General features: G+C 40.1%; 1 protein-coding gene across 2 annotated transcripts; it reads right to left on the bottom strand.

Moving 5' to 3' along the window:
• Window positions 1–7,106: 7,106 nt before the first annotated feature.
• On the bottom strand, window positions 7,107–14,324 carry LOC112256681 (visual system homeobox 2-like). 2 transcript variants are annotated; one of them, XM_024430094.2, is made up of 5 exons: window positions 13,696–14,324; window positions 13,208–13,292; window positions 11,942–12,065; window positions 9,120–9,300; window positions 7,107–8,769 (listed from the first exon to the last, which is right to left on the bottom strand). In XM_024430094.2, the coding sequence occupies exons 1-5, from the start codon at window positions 14,165–14,167 to the stop codon at window positions 8,393–8,395; spliced, it is 1,239 nt and encodes a 412-aa protein (XP_024285862.1). In that variant the 5' UTR covers window positions 14,168–14,324; the 3' UTR covers window positions 7,107–8,392. The 2 variants fall into 2 exon arrangements, with proteins under 2 accessions (XP_024285862.1, XP_024285863.1); XM_024430095.2 differs by having other exon boundaries at window positions 7,107–8,706; window positions 13,696–14,322.
• Window positions 14,325–15,033: the final 709 nt, after the last annotated feature.

Below are 15,033 nucleotides of genomic sequence, written 5' to 3'. Positions count from 1 at the left end.
TAACCCCTGGAAATTAAGACAGCCCTGATCTCAGACAACTCAATAGTTATCCCCCTGATCTCGGACCTCTACGGACTACTATGACATGAGGAACACTAACCCTAGCTTCATGTCCACACCCCAGCTCAAACCTAACCCTAGCTTCATGTCCACACCCCAGCTCAAACCTAACCCTAGCTTCATGTCTAAACCCCAGTTCAAACCTAACCCTAGCTTCATGTCTAAACCCCAGCTCAAACCTGTCTTCAAACCCCAGCTCAAACCTAACCCTAGCTTCATGTCTAGCTCAAACCTAACCCTAGCTTCATGTCTAAACCCAGTTCAAACCTAACCCTAGCTTCATGTCTAAACCCCAGCTCAAACCTAACCCTAGCTTCATGTCTAAACCCCAGCTCAAACCTAACCCTAGCTTCATGTCTAAACCCCAGCTCAAACCTAACCCTAGCTTCATGTCTAAACCCCAGCTCAGCTCTAACCTTGGCTTCATGTCTAAACCCCAGCTCAAACCTAACCCTAGCTTCATGTGCACACCCCAGCTCAAACCTAACCCTAGCTTCATGTCCACACCCCAGCTCAGCACTAACCCTGGCTTCATGTGCACACCCCAGCTCAAACCTAACCCTAGCTTCATGTCCACACCCCAGCTCAGCACTAACCCTAGCTTCATGTCCAAACCACAGCTCAAGCCTAACCCTAGCTTCATGTCCACACCCCAGCTCAGCCCTAATCCTAACCCTAGCTTCATGTCCAATCCCCAGCTCAGCCTAATCCTAACCCTAGCTTCATGTCTAAACCCCAGCTCAGCCCTAACCCTAACCCTAGCTTCATGTCCACACCCCAGCTCAGCCCTAACCCTAGCTTCATGTCTAAACCCCAGCTCAGCCCTAACCCTAACCCTAGCTTCATGTCCACACCCCAGCTCAGCCCTAACCCTAGCTTCATGTCCACACCCCAGCTCAGCCCTAACCCTAGCTTCATGTCCACACCCCAGCTCAGCCCTAACCCTAGCTTCATGTCCACACCCCAGCTCAGCCCTAACCCTAGCTTCATGTCCAATCCCCAGCTCAGCCCTAACCCTAACCCTAGCTTCATGTCCACACCCCAGCTCAGCCCTAACCCTAGCTTCATGTCCACACCCCAGCTCAGCCGTAACCCTAGCTTCATGTCCAATCCCCAGCTCAGCCCTAACCCTAACCCTAGCTTCATGTCCACACCCCAGCTCAAACCTAACCCTAGCTTCATGTCCACACCCCAGCTCAAACCTAACCCTAACTTCATGTCCACATCCCAGCTCAGCCCTAACCCTAGCATCATGTCCAAACCTCCCCTCAGCCCTAACCCTAACCCTAGCATAACCCTAACCCTAAACTTATGTCCACACCCATGCTCAACCCTCACTTTAGCCATAACTCTAAACCTAATCCTAACCTTAACCCTAGCTTCATGGAGTACCTGGTTCATTAATTCATTAGAACATGAGTATCAATGTATGGCTCAACCCTTACCCTACAGTGTGGCAAAGTAAATCCACAGAACAAACATATAAACACAACATGTAAAGTGTTGGTCCCATGTTTCATGAGCTGAAATAAAAGATCCCAGAAATGTTCCAAACACACAAAAAGCTTAATTCTCTAAAATGTTGTGCAGAAATTTGTTTACATCCCTGTTAGCGAACTTCTTTCCTTTACCTAGACAATTCATCCACCTGACATGTGTGGCATATCAAGAAGCTGATTCAACAGGATGATCGTTACACAGGTGCACTTTGTGCTGGGGACAATAAAAAGCCACTCTAAAATGTGCAGTTTTGTCACACAACACAATGCCACAGATTGTCTCAAGTTTTGAGGGAGCATGCAATTGGCATGCTGACTATAGGAATGTCCAGCAGAGCTGTTGTAAGATAATTTAATGTTAAATTCTCTACCATAAGCCACATCTAGCATGGTTTTAGAGAATTTGGCAGTAAGTCCAACCAGCCTCACAACTGCAGACCGGTTTGCTGATGCCAAATGTTGTGAACAGAGTGCCCCATGGTGACCGGTGGGGTTATGGAATGGTTAGGCATGAGCTACAGACAACAAACACAATTCAATTTTTTTATCAATGGCCATTTTAATTTTATCGATGGCAATTTGAATGCTCAGAGGTACCGTGACGAGATCGTAATGCCCATTGTCGTGCCATTCATCCGCCACCATCGCCTCATGTTTCAGCATGACAATGCACAGCCCCATGTTGCAAGGATCTGCACACAATTCCTGGAAGCTGAAAATGTCCCAGTTCTTCCATGCCAGCATACTCACCAGACATTGAGCATGTTTGGAATGTTTGGCTCAACGTGTACGACAGCGTGTTCCAGTTCCTGCCAATATCCAGCAACTTGAAAAGGAGTGGGACAACATTCCACAGGCCACAGACAACAGCCTGATCAACATCAACTCTATGCAAAGGAAATGTGTTGCGCTGCATGAAGCAAATGAGGGTCACACCAGATACTGACTGGTTTTCTGATCCAGGCCCCTACCTTTTATTTCAGGTATCTTTTTCCAACAGATGCGTATCTGTATTCACAGTCATGTGAAATCAATAGATTAGGGCCTAACGCATTTATTTAAATTGACTGATTTCCATATATGAACTACAACTCAGTAAAATTGGTGAAATTGTTGCATGTTGCGTTTTTGTTCAGTATACTTTTTATGTATTATGCAATTTACATAAATAATTTCCAAAGACAGGCTCTCAAATGTTTACTGTTTTATGTCATTAATTCCATTTTCCTTTTGAATGTCATATTTAGCTCAAGATGACCACCTTGTGGCCAATGCCACATATTTAACCCTTCCTTTCTAGGATCCATTTTCTCAAGCTTCTCTTTCCACCTGATGGACAGCATTTTTAAAAACTAGGCAAGTCAGTTAAGAACAAATTCTTATTTCAATGATTTCCTAGGAACAGTGGGTTAACTGCCTTTTTCAGGGGCAGAAGGACAGATTATTACCTTGTCAGCTCAGGGATTCCATTTTGCAACCTTTCGGTTACAAGTCCAATGCTCTAACTACTAGGCTACCTGCCGTCCCGCATTGTAACAGATGAGGAAAACAATCATACATTAAAAAGTGTGATTAATCTCAAAAGTGTTGAAAACAACAAGCAAACAAAGAACAGCAAGCTTAGGTAGAATTCATACCTAGCCGGACATATGCATGAGGTTGAATGTTTAGCTGGACTTTATTATTTTGCTCCCTCTGGAGAATATTGACCACAAACAGACATATATTATAAGAGTATAAGAACTGTCCTCCAAACCCTTCATCTCACCATCAATGAAACACTGTTTAGATGCATGACTTCCCCAAAGTACCCAACAGAGGGCAGAATAACATTATATTTAATTCCATTGGCAAATAGAGCTGCGGTCACATTATGTCAACTCACAAGAAACTGCATATAATATAATATAAATATAATTCACAGATATAGCAATGATTTTATGAAGTTTACATTAGTCTATGAAGTCAATTCACTTCAACCAACCATAAAAGGGCTTTCTGAAGTTCCAGCAGCTGACTATAAGGCCAGTGATAAACAGATAGTGAAGTCTGAATTGCTCTTGTGATGAACAGGGGTCCAGAATGTTTAGCCCTCTCTTTGCAGTGCAGTTTATCTCCTAAATGAACAGACTGATGGTATGAGATGGTGGACTGGAAATGGGTTATTGACATATATAATGATTTTGTAATGGTCACTTTCATCTGCTGCTGTTCTGAGCTGCTATGTGCAGAGCTGTTGCCGTAGGAAATTATGTTGGTTTCATCTCCATTCAACCCTAATGTGGTTTATGAGCCTTTTCTCATTGATTAACTCAACTTTTTTTCTTGTACTTCATGTATTATTTGACAAAGACAATCACTCAGAAGAAATTGTGTTTTTAATGTTGTGTTAAGAAGACTATTTTTTACATAAAACCTCTTATCTTACAGTTTGAAGAACTGGAGTTTCATCTGTACATCAGGAGAAATATGATAAATGACATATCTAATATAAACAGCTTTCTCGTCAACAAACATGATCCCTCATAAGCATCCATTACACGTTCAAAGGATTAAATAGCTTTGCACTTAAATGAATAATCTTCACTCTGCGTATCTCTTAGCCCAAGTAATTTAATTTGTGAGTTTATATATCCTGGCTAAGGGTCCAGTTCACTATTTGCTATATGGTTCTTCCAACAGTATTATAGGATTCTGAGGATCCACAACGTGTCATTGCACTATTTTGTAAACTGTCTTTACAGTTTAGAGGGACAAAATAGTGCAATGACACGTTGTGGATCCTCAGAATCCTGTAATACTGTTGGAAGAGCCATATAGCAAATAGGGAACTGGACCCTCAACAACAAGCTGTTCACATAACGTTTCTGACAGACAAATATCCTCTCAAATAGCTAATGGTAAATCTCAGCTCCACAGCAGATGTACAAACAAAGTAATGAAACTTTTATCCATTCACTTTTTTGCCTAGTTTTAAAATGCAGGATGCCAACTTCATTTTGTTTATCCCTCTGAGTGTTTTCATTTAGATCCAGCAAACAGAAACCAGAGTGGATATTAAGATTCCAAATATTCCAAAGGTTTAGATGTGTATAAAATACCATTTGTTGGATGTGATCTGAAGTTTCTGGCATTTCTAATAAACTGATCCACTGAATCAAGAGTGACAAATATGAATGAAAGGGATGTTTCCTAAAACATAATTTTGTTAACACAATCCAGGCATTATCACACCAGATGTCATTGAATTGATTACACTGATGCTAAGTAAATTGAAGTAAATTAGGGTTGAATTTACAGTGTAACTTTAATGACAGTGTCACTATATACGGTACACCGTATTTCCCCTCTCCTGTGACATGATGGCTGCGTTTAGGCAGCCAATTCTGATATTTTTCAACTAGTTGGTCTTGACCAATCAGATCAGCTATTTTGTTAATAATTGGGGGGGGGATCTGAATTGGACTGCCTGTGTAAATGCAACCAAATATGATTCTAATCTGGGAAGCATCCAGTGTGCATACGTCATGATGCCTACTGACAGCCTACTCATCTGCCTGTTGCTCAATGGAAATGTTCTATATTTGCTATGAATGGCTTGGAATGATTCATTTCATAAAGGAAGAAATAAAAGATCAGCCCAAGAGATACAAAAAGGCTTGAATTATTCAAACCTCTGGTTTAGAATAGTATACAGTAATAGATCATTTAATAGAGTGAATCTGATTCAACATGCAATCTGATGGATTCTGTCTTGCATCCAAATCTATTCTAAACTGAAATCATGTTGACCTAATATGAACCAATGAATGTCAGACAGCTCAGCATTTCAGCTAGCAGTATGTGCATACTTAAAAAGCTGGATGGATAAGTGATCTAAACATCTAGAATAACAGGATAAAACAGCATTAATGGAGACAGATATGGTTCTGGCTAAGTAACAGAACAGGTGCCTTTAATACAGGCTGAGAGCACCTCATCTGAGCTGCTCTCACTGGCTCCCCTCTCCGATATGACCCTTATGCACTGGCCCCATACTTTAATCTGAGAGAATGAAGCCTCTCTACTGCAATGGATTACAGGCAGCAGAACAAAATACTGCACTTGGCTTCCCTGGGAACAGGCAGAGCATGCAGGTATAGGACCAGCTAGCCACCTTCTAATCAGCATGACCAACGGAGCATCTTGCACAGGGAATGACAAGGACAAAACGGCAAATGGTACCAACAGGCTCCGAGACAGATTCTACCTCCAAGCCATTAGACTGCTAAACAGCCATAAGACTGCTAAATAGCTAATTAAATGGTTACCCAAACTATTTGCATTGACCCTATCTTGCACTGAGTCTATGCACACTTACAATACTATATATACACCATATGTATACACTCTCACACACTACACTGACACTCACACAAACCCACACACATTCACATACACTACATACGCACACACACGCATGTAGGCATGCATGCACACACACACATCATAAGCTGCTCCTACTCTGTTCTTTATTTTACTCTTTCTTATTATTTATACTGATGCCTAGTCACTATACCCTGCCTTTATGTACATATCTACCTCATATTCTGTATCTCGTACCCCTACACAGTGACATGGTACTCCCAGCTAGCACATTTGGTTCCTTGGAAGTTGTGGGAATGTAGGTTTTTGGTTTCCCATTGGTTCTGGGAATAAAGCCATATGTTTTCTGACCAATAAAATAGAACGTTTTTTAAACGTTTTGAGAATGGAAGTGAACATTTAGCCTGTTATGGGAATGTACATTTTTAGTTGAAGGCAGGTCCTGAGAATGTTTTACTACAATTACCTGAAAGTTTTCCTGGGACGTTTTATCAACGGAAATTATAGGTTATTTTGAGTTTTTGAATAACTTCCTTAAAACATTCACTAAATATTTCAATAAGACTTTTAATAACACTGCTGGCTTAGTTTAGCTCCAAGCACAGACAGGACACATGGAAATGAATTTGCTTAGGCATTAATCATGCAAACATTGCAGCATAGCATCAGTGAGATTCAAACCTATGATCTTCTGTTCTATATCTATGGAATAAGACCACTGAGCCACCTGGATGGACCTAGTATACTATGGGGTTTTTTTTTACTCATGCGAAACTGTTCATTTTGGTCTATTCAAACGGACCCCATTTCAAAGGCAATTGTTTTACTGAAGTACTGAAAATCCCACAAAATAATTTTTTTTTTTAACGTTCTCTGAACCTACTGAGAACATGTCTTTAAATAGAACCATGAGAAAAAAACTGCAGGAAATGTTATGCTTAAAAGATGCACTATGCAGAAATTGCTCTGCCATTTCCTGGTTGCTAAAATTCGAATAGTTCGCAAAATTTCAGTTTATGAGACAAAACATGCATGTATAGTGTAGAGAATCATTGTACCATCTAAACTGCTGTGAAATATCTTACATTCCCAATGTCAAACCAGTTGGAAAACGTTCCTAGAACATTACCAAAAATGTAATTAAATGGAACCATGTTTGAAATTTTAGGAAACTTTATTTTAAAGTATTGAAATACCAAGGATATGACATTATTTTGTCAAGCTCTCGCCAAGTTCTAAGAAATGTAGGGTTCTTAGAGCATATGGTTCTGTGTATAACTTCATCTTTGTGTATTTTATTCCCCTTTTGTTACTATTTTTGTATTACAATTTTTGCATTAACTCTGCACCTTTGGGAAGGGCAAGCATTTCATGGCAAAGTTTACACCCATTGTATGCGGCGCGTGTGACAAATAAAATTTGATTTGATTTGAACTCTGGTAGTTTTTAGAGCGTCCATTGTCTGGTAAAGCAGTCCAGGACTTACTACTACTTACTGAAGACACAAATAGCATAAGTATGCCCAGGTAGTGGACAGGAGAAAATACTAATATAGTGAAAAATATACTGTAGATAATTATTTGAGCTTCTCTCTTGCAGGACCACCTGGCCACTTGGCTTTGTGTTTAGGTAAAACACTAAATAAAGCAACAGACCTCATCAACAAAACTAATTATACTCTGTATTGCATATTATTCAGACTATGAAACAAAAACGCAAACATTTAAAGACCACATAAAAGTATGTTTTAACAGTGCCTTTGTGAGCTATCTTTCTTTATCTTTATTTTATACAGCATAATAACAAGGTAAGATAACTTTTTAATTGTTGTGTTCCTCTTAATTAAGAGAAAATTGTTTTCCCTTTCATACATCATCATCCCAAAGAAAAATCTTGAATATGAGTCTTCAGGGAGCGACTATACAAGAAACACAGTCAGCATCAATATTATGGATGCTGTGAATTCAATATACCGTATACTTTCAAAGATTGGCTACTTATATATCAACAAAAGTCCTAATTTGCTCATTCTAACAAACACAAGTATGCACTTTGCATACTGAATGAGTAGTTTAAGAATATTCAATGAGAGACATTTGTAAAGTGGGTATCTTCTAGTTATAGGGGTTGTCAGCAATATACATATGTATGTAGTGTTAACCCCCATATTAAACAAGTTTTAACAATATATAAGCAACAATATATGTATGAATGTCTGGGAGTAAGAAAGACAGAAAGTGCATTGGTGTTTTTCTTAGTCAATAAGAGACAAATTCAGTTATCTTATCTCTCCAATAGGAAGACCAGTTTAAATAAGGTCATTTTAAAACAGCATAATAGAGATCTAGGATAAGTTCAACATGTAAAAACCTCAGGGAACACTGAATAAAACTGATAGATCTAGTTGAGTCCATACAGATGTTTAGAGAACAGTCAAGAGAACTGCAAAGTCTTTACAAAGTGAGGGTCTATGGACTCTTGGGCTCTTCCACTGGACTCAAAGGGCCACTAGATTTTTCCTCTGCTGCCTGTCTCTCCACTTTGCTCTCTGGTCTCTCACATGTAACAGTCCCGAGCACCTTGGCACTGTGCTCCTGTGCTTTTGCCCTGAGTGCTGCGATGCTGTTCTCCCTCAGTTCCTCTTTGGAGATGGGTGACTTGCCCTCCGGCCTCTTCTCCTCCACGTCACATTCTTCTCCTCTCTGAATGGCTGGCTGCTGGGGAATGTCGAACTTCCCTGTTGGCTGGACGACCGTGGTCTCCATGGACTTTTTGTGCATCCCTGTAAAGAATTGGGGGTATTCGGATTTAGAAAAGCGTCTGCTGATTGGAAAGCCATCTTCAACTGAAAATATTAAACAAAGAAATAGTTCTGATTTAGCTATAGGAATATGATCTTCAAATTGAGGATGCATAATAAATGTAGACCAATAGTCAATACTTGCTGTATAGTTTTTTCCCCCACTACGCAAGAAGTAAGCCTACCAAATATAAATGATGATATCTTGATAATTTCAGAGCCATTTGATGAAAGGATGAAACCAAGAATAAAGTATTTGCCCTCTGCCCTGAATGACGAGGAACACACTCCACCATCACAAGTAGAAAAGTAGAATGTGGAGAATATATGAGAGCAAGAATGAATTCAAAGCATGGAGGATGAAACCTGCTGTAGATTGAACATTAGTCTCATACCAAGCAGCCATGGGGCACAAGAGTCCATGATGCCATCCTTCGCAGACTTGAGGATGGAATCCGGTAGGGGGATGGAGTGACGGACCATGGCTCCATACAGCCCATACTCTGCCATCACACTGCTGCGTCCCCAGCACTTCTCCCTCTTCCTCCATTTGGCCCTGCGGTTCTGGAACCAGACCTGTAACCCAGGACGAGTCATTAAGTACCACATATCAACACTGAATCTAGCAATATTCAGACACACTGACACTAGCAGCATCAATGAGTCTTCTGACAGACACCACCACCTTAAAAGGCTTTAGCACTACCATCACATTGCGCCACAGTGTTCCAACTCTTGAAAAATTGTTTTGTATCATTTTTGTTGTTTTGTTGGTTGTATATCGTTGTATTCTACATTTGTGTGACTGTCCTTGTCTATCAATGTATCAGTGTTTGTTACTTGTTTTGTGTTTTTTTTGTGGACGCCAGCTGCTGCTTTTGGAAACGCTAATGAGATTCCAAATAAAGACTCAATGGCCCTTCATTCCAATTCTGTTCTATAATTTGTGAAAACAACATAACTAAATCTGGTTTTATTTCAGTCACTCTAGTGTTGTGTTGTTTTGAGATCTCTGTAAGACCCCTTATGCAATGTTTGGCTATCTCCACCCAGTCTGAGGTAGTCTGGATGGATATTCAGTGAAACATCAACTTGCCCAATGCCAAATGTGGAACTCCATGACCACTGGTTGGGGCCCCATGCTATCTGTCAGCTCAGTGAGAGGCCAAATTGATTTCATAGCACAACACAGAGCTGCTAAACAGCCTACTTGGCCACATCTGATGGCTGTGTGTAAAGTGCAAAAAACAAAAGAGGAGGGGCAAGCACAGAGATGTCTCGACTGTGGAGGGGAACCAGACATTAAATTGAAAATTAACAAAACCTTTCAAACCTTTTTCTGTTCATTCTAATGACAGCCCTTATTTCATACAATATACTTTTTTTATAAGAAATTGCTTCTCTGGCCCTCAAAGGAAGCTGAGGGGAAAGCTGCGAGCAGAAGCGACCCCTAGGGCACGCCAAGACTGATTGAAAACTAAGTTAATTTCAAGCTCAATCGATGGTGGACAGGCGGGCAAATATCACGGGAAATTAAACGAGCGGGACTCCGGGGAGCGGCACTATTGACCCGTGCTAATAAATTCAATGTAGTTATATCATTTGAACTCCCCGCGTCTCGAGCCAGCTTCCCCCCGGAACAAGGCATGCTCATCTGATTCAACTAATTAGACTGTATGAGAAAATTGGATGTTAATTTTATTTAGGATTGGAATACAGTTTTTTTTCCTTATTATTTATTCGCGGCGAAGAGCCATAATGAGAACGAAATTAAACGCCGCTCGGGCAGATGGATGGTCCAGGTCACACCGCAATCTTCTTCTGCCTTTGATAGCTTGATTAGGTCGTTAGTGCTCCTGTCCGAGAACAAATTGTTTCACATCCAACTACACCTAATGAGAGATTATCTGGCGAGGATGCTACTAGAGGTGTCTTTGTTCAGACAGGTAGAGAGGCATTATTGTTCGATTTATGTGGGCTCACTTGCCTCCTCCGTAAAACAATAAGGAGCTAACTATTTCGTCAAGTGCAGAGTAAGCCTATATCACTTTACTTTTCATTTTCCACGCCATTCATTGGTTATTAGACGCCTGCTTTATAACCTAGGCCCAGGCTATTTAAATGTCAAGGTTAAAGCAACAAAGGTAGACCTGCCTATAGGGCTACACTGCATAAACCTATTCAGGTACCAATGTCCTTTATTCTGGCCGGGGACGCAAAAACCACCTGATACCATAGGCCTTCTTTATGAATGACTGAAATTGTTTGTAAGAGACCTTATCTGAATTATTATAATACATATCAAACGCAGATTATGGTCCCAATGTACAGTGGCAGGTGTCAGTGGTGGTTTAAAGGGCTACTTCGGGATTATGACAATGAATGTTGTACCTTTATCTACTTGCCCAGAGTCAGATGAACTCATGGATAACATTTTGATGTCTCGCCATCCAGTATGAAGGAAGTTGGAGGTAGTTTCGCAAGCCATTGCTAACTAGCGTTAGTGCAATGACTGAAAGTATTTGGTATCCACTAGCATTCGCTAACGCTAGTTATCAATTGTCATTGCACTAACGCTAGTTATCAATTGTCATTGCACTAACGCTAGTTATCAATTGTCATTGCACTAACGCTAGTTATCAATTGTCATTGCACTAACGCTAGTTATCAATTGTCATTGCACTAAACGCTAGTTAGCAATTGTCATTGCACTAACGATAGTTAGCAATTGCACTAATACTGGTTAGCAATTTACCTTCAAACTACATGCAGAGACATAAAAACTGTATCCACCAGTTCATCTGACTCAGGGGAAGTAGATAAAGGGCTTAATTGACAAAATCCTGAAGTATCCCTTTAGTAGTGCTTGCTCCAAAATAAATGCAGAAAAGGTGTTTAGAAAAACTAATGTGTCACTGATAATCACATCTCATTGGAGAAATACATTTTACAATTAGCACAGGTTATCCTATAGGAAATATTTTGGAGAGTAACATAATAAGTACATTTGAGTTTCTTGCAAGGGACAATGCGAATTATATATAAAACTATATTTGACATGATATTCCAATCAAATAAAAAATATTATTAACAGGAAGAATGCTGTTTTGAGACATTTAAATGCTATTTAGGGGAGGAATAACTGCAGTTACAAAATACATTTCCCCTGACATGATAAAATAACAACAGTGCCAACAATAGGCTATAACCTGTATACCTGTATTCTGTCCTCAGGAAGCTCTGTTTTCATAGCCAGCATCTCCCGTGCATACACATCAGGGTAGTGGGCTTCGTTAAAGGCCTTCTCCAACTCCTCGAGCTGGTAAGATGTGAATATGGTTCTGTAGAAATATGAAATATGTGTAAATTGTGGACATTGAAAAATGTTCGAAAGGCGACTAATAGGCAAGCTCGGTTGGCTATTATTTATTTCAAACAGATCAGATGTACAAATGCACACCTTCATTTGTATGGTGGCAATGCATTCCATTACATCTTATCTATCCAAGGTGTCTGTATGCATTTCATCTTAGGTACATTAACAACAATGGTGCATTTTAGGAATAGACCTACAGTAGACTAACTCACATGGCCTCCAAAAGCAGCTGCTAGATTTGATTATTTATTCTCTTATTATTTGTTTACAATCATTTTAAAAAGGCCTATTCAGTAGCCTATTTGAGGCAGTGGATGTATCCCAGAAGCCAATGTGTAGGACTATAAACATGCATTCAGTGAGTAGGCTACAAAAATAAGTGGATTCATTAAAAAGGTTAGCAAAACATTTTTTTGCGGGGTCTATTCCTTTATAGGGATATATGCTGGTATAAAGGAAATAATATTTTTCCATTTCAATGTCTGATCACCCTTATTGAATAAGAGTATTCACAGACTAAGCCTATCACTATGAAAGGTTTTGACATAGCCTACTTGTAGGCCTACACTCGATGGTTAAAATAGGCCAATGCTTTCACACCCCAAAACAAATATACATAAGAATATATGAAAAAAGACGGACATGTTAGAGTAGGCTAGCCTGTAAATTCACACTTGAAATAAAATACGAGGTGTAAATATGATGTATTTACTATGAAACATGTCAAACATTTGAAACCAAGGGCTATTGGGAAATAAGGCAATGCGTTGCCTAATTGCGTTTAATTAACTTGAATTTCAAACATATAGGCCTAGACCCTATTCGATTTAATTCCATGTTTGTTAGGTATATACGGTTATTGATAGCCTAATGGCCACTGACAACCTGTAAATCATCTCAGTAATTAGCACAGGCTACTATATCAAATTATATCCTAGTCTAATCTTGTTGTTGAATTAAGACAGTTCAAAATGCCTAAACAATGTAATATTAAAAAGGAGTGTTAGGCCACACCAAAAATTATGAAACATGCGAGCTTCAGAAATTGAACAAGTTATTAGCATTCTGATAAAACAATAATATCATGTGTTGGAATGCAACGCTTACCGGTGCCGTCTTTTCTTCCGTTTCTTGCTCTGGCTTAATGAGGTCTTTGAGAGTTTTCGTTCGTTTGACGAAAAATCTTCCGAGTCTGTGAATATTAGAAAACGTGACAACGTGAATGACTCGTTTGAGATATTAGATCATTTCCAATGTGTTATCACAATTGTTAGTGATGACATTGAGTACAATTTCTCCAACACAAATGTTATCGTTGTATTTTGTTACTGTTATATTTTTTTAAACTATGTTTTATTTATTTTACCTTTATTTAACTAGGCAAGTCAGTTAAGAACAATTCTTATTTACAATGACGGCCTACTTACTGACATAAGTAGCCTATTGCTATTATTTTATATTATTATTAGCCAATGGTTATCCGTTGTCCCTTTATAGTTCAGCCTAATAATAATATTACAATTATTATTCGAATAAATACAAGCATATATTTTAAGTCCTTATTTCAGGCTAATGACAACGACTGAAATCCCTACCCGAACTGGCGGACTGGCTGTGGTCCAGGGGTCCCACAGTTCTATTGTGGGGCTGCAAGTGAACGTTCTGCGCGTCCTGCAGGACCTCCAAAAACGCTGGTTGGCTGTAGAACGACGGAATCCCTCCAGGCCCGATTAATCCCATCCCAACTCCGACACCAGCGGTACCAAACATTGACCTGGCGGCAAGCAGGTGCGCCCCAGATGGCAGAGACTGCAGGGTGCTCCTCGGGACCGCCGAAGAGTCTTTATTCAGCCCTAAAATCTCCTGGATCCCGAATCCCGTGCATCTGGGAGGGTGCGTGGCGCTGTTCTTTGATTGTTGGTGCAGGCTGTTACCTCCGTTAGCACCGAGAGAGGACGTTTTGGATATATTCAGCGTTTCAGATAGCACAGCTCCTTGTTTACCTGTCATGGTGTCTTCGATAGTATTCCCTATTTTTAGCGGCTCACAGGTTGGTCCCCAGTGCATGAACCACTATGTATCACTCCAGACTCTTGAAAATGGTTCTTTTATCAAACAGGTCCACCCCAACAAGAGTCAGAGCCCAGCAGCCAATCAACTACTAGGGATTTTTCGGGATTCCTGCGCATCAAGCATTACGCGCCTTTGGAAATGGTTTATTCGCTAAGAACTGATATATTAAGGCTATGGGCACAAAACCGAGAGTGTGAGGATACCCAAAATGCCTGCGGATAAAGAGAATGAAACAGGTGCACGTAGTTAAAGCCATGCTATTCATCCAATTTATTGAAAGAAATTGCATCAATGCAGCCACAGGCCTTTTGAAATGTTTTTCGTTTGTAGGCTAGCGTGTGTACTCGTTTATACTGTATATTGACTATAAAAATGATTCTGGTATTTAAACGTGATCTCGATATTATAATGCCATGCAGAATTAAAACTATATGAGGCGGATTGAATGAATCCGGGCCTGGATTTAGGTACCATAAAAATAGTTTAGTTTCATAAAAATAAAACGCATGTTTCAGTCCATCTTTTTTTAACCTATCGTTAACTAGGCAAGTCAGTTAAGAATGAATTATTATTTACAATGACGGCCTAGGACCAGTGGGTTAACTGCCTTGTTCAGGGGCAGAACGACAGATTCTTACCTTGTCAACTCGGGGATTCGATCAAGCAACCTTTCGGTTACCCAATGCTCTAACCACTAGGCTAACTGCCGCCTCTTCTAGTGCTATTTCCATCTTCTATGATCGCTATGTCCATCCCTTGCCTCACACATGAACGGATAATTGATCCGAGGCAAGGAAACCATCACATGGACATCAAAGTCTCTCCATAACGACAGCTGGACGCGAAAACACATCTCTTCC

The sequence above is a fragment of the Oncorhynchus tshawytscha genome, linkage group LG08, assembly GCF_018296145.1.
Source record: "Oncorhynchus tshawytscha isolate Ot180627B linkage group LG08, Otsh_v2.0, whole genome shotgun sequence".
NCBI classification, from domain to species: Eukaryota; Metazoa; Chordata; class Actinopteri; order Salmoniformes; family Salmonidae; genus Oncorhynchus; species Oncorhynchus tshawytscha.
The sequence above is the reverse complement of the archived record's forward strand: the minus strand, read 5'-3'. Positions and strand labels throughout refer to the sequence as shown.

Coding starts and splice junctions, on each gene's coding strand:
- LOC112256681 (XM_024430094.2), bottom strand. CDS start 14,167: ATGCACTGGGGACCAACCTGTGAGCCGCTAAAAATAGGGAATACTATC. Junction 9,301..11,941: donor TTCCTGAGGACAGAATACAG/GTATACAGGTTA, acceptor CCTGGGTTACAG/GTCTGGTTCCAGAACCGCAG. Junction 8,770..9,119: donor TTGTGCCCCATGGCTGCTTG/GTATGAGACTAA, acceptor TAATATTTTCAG/TTGAAGATGGCTTTCCAATC.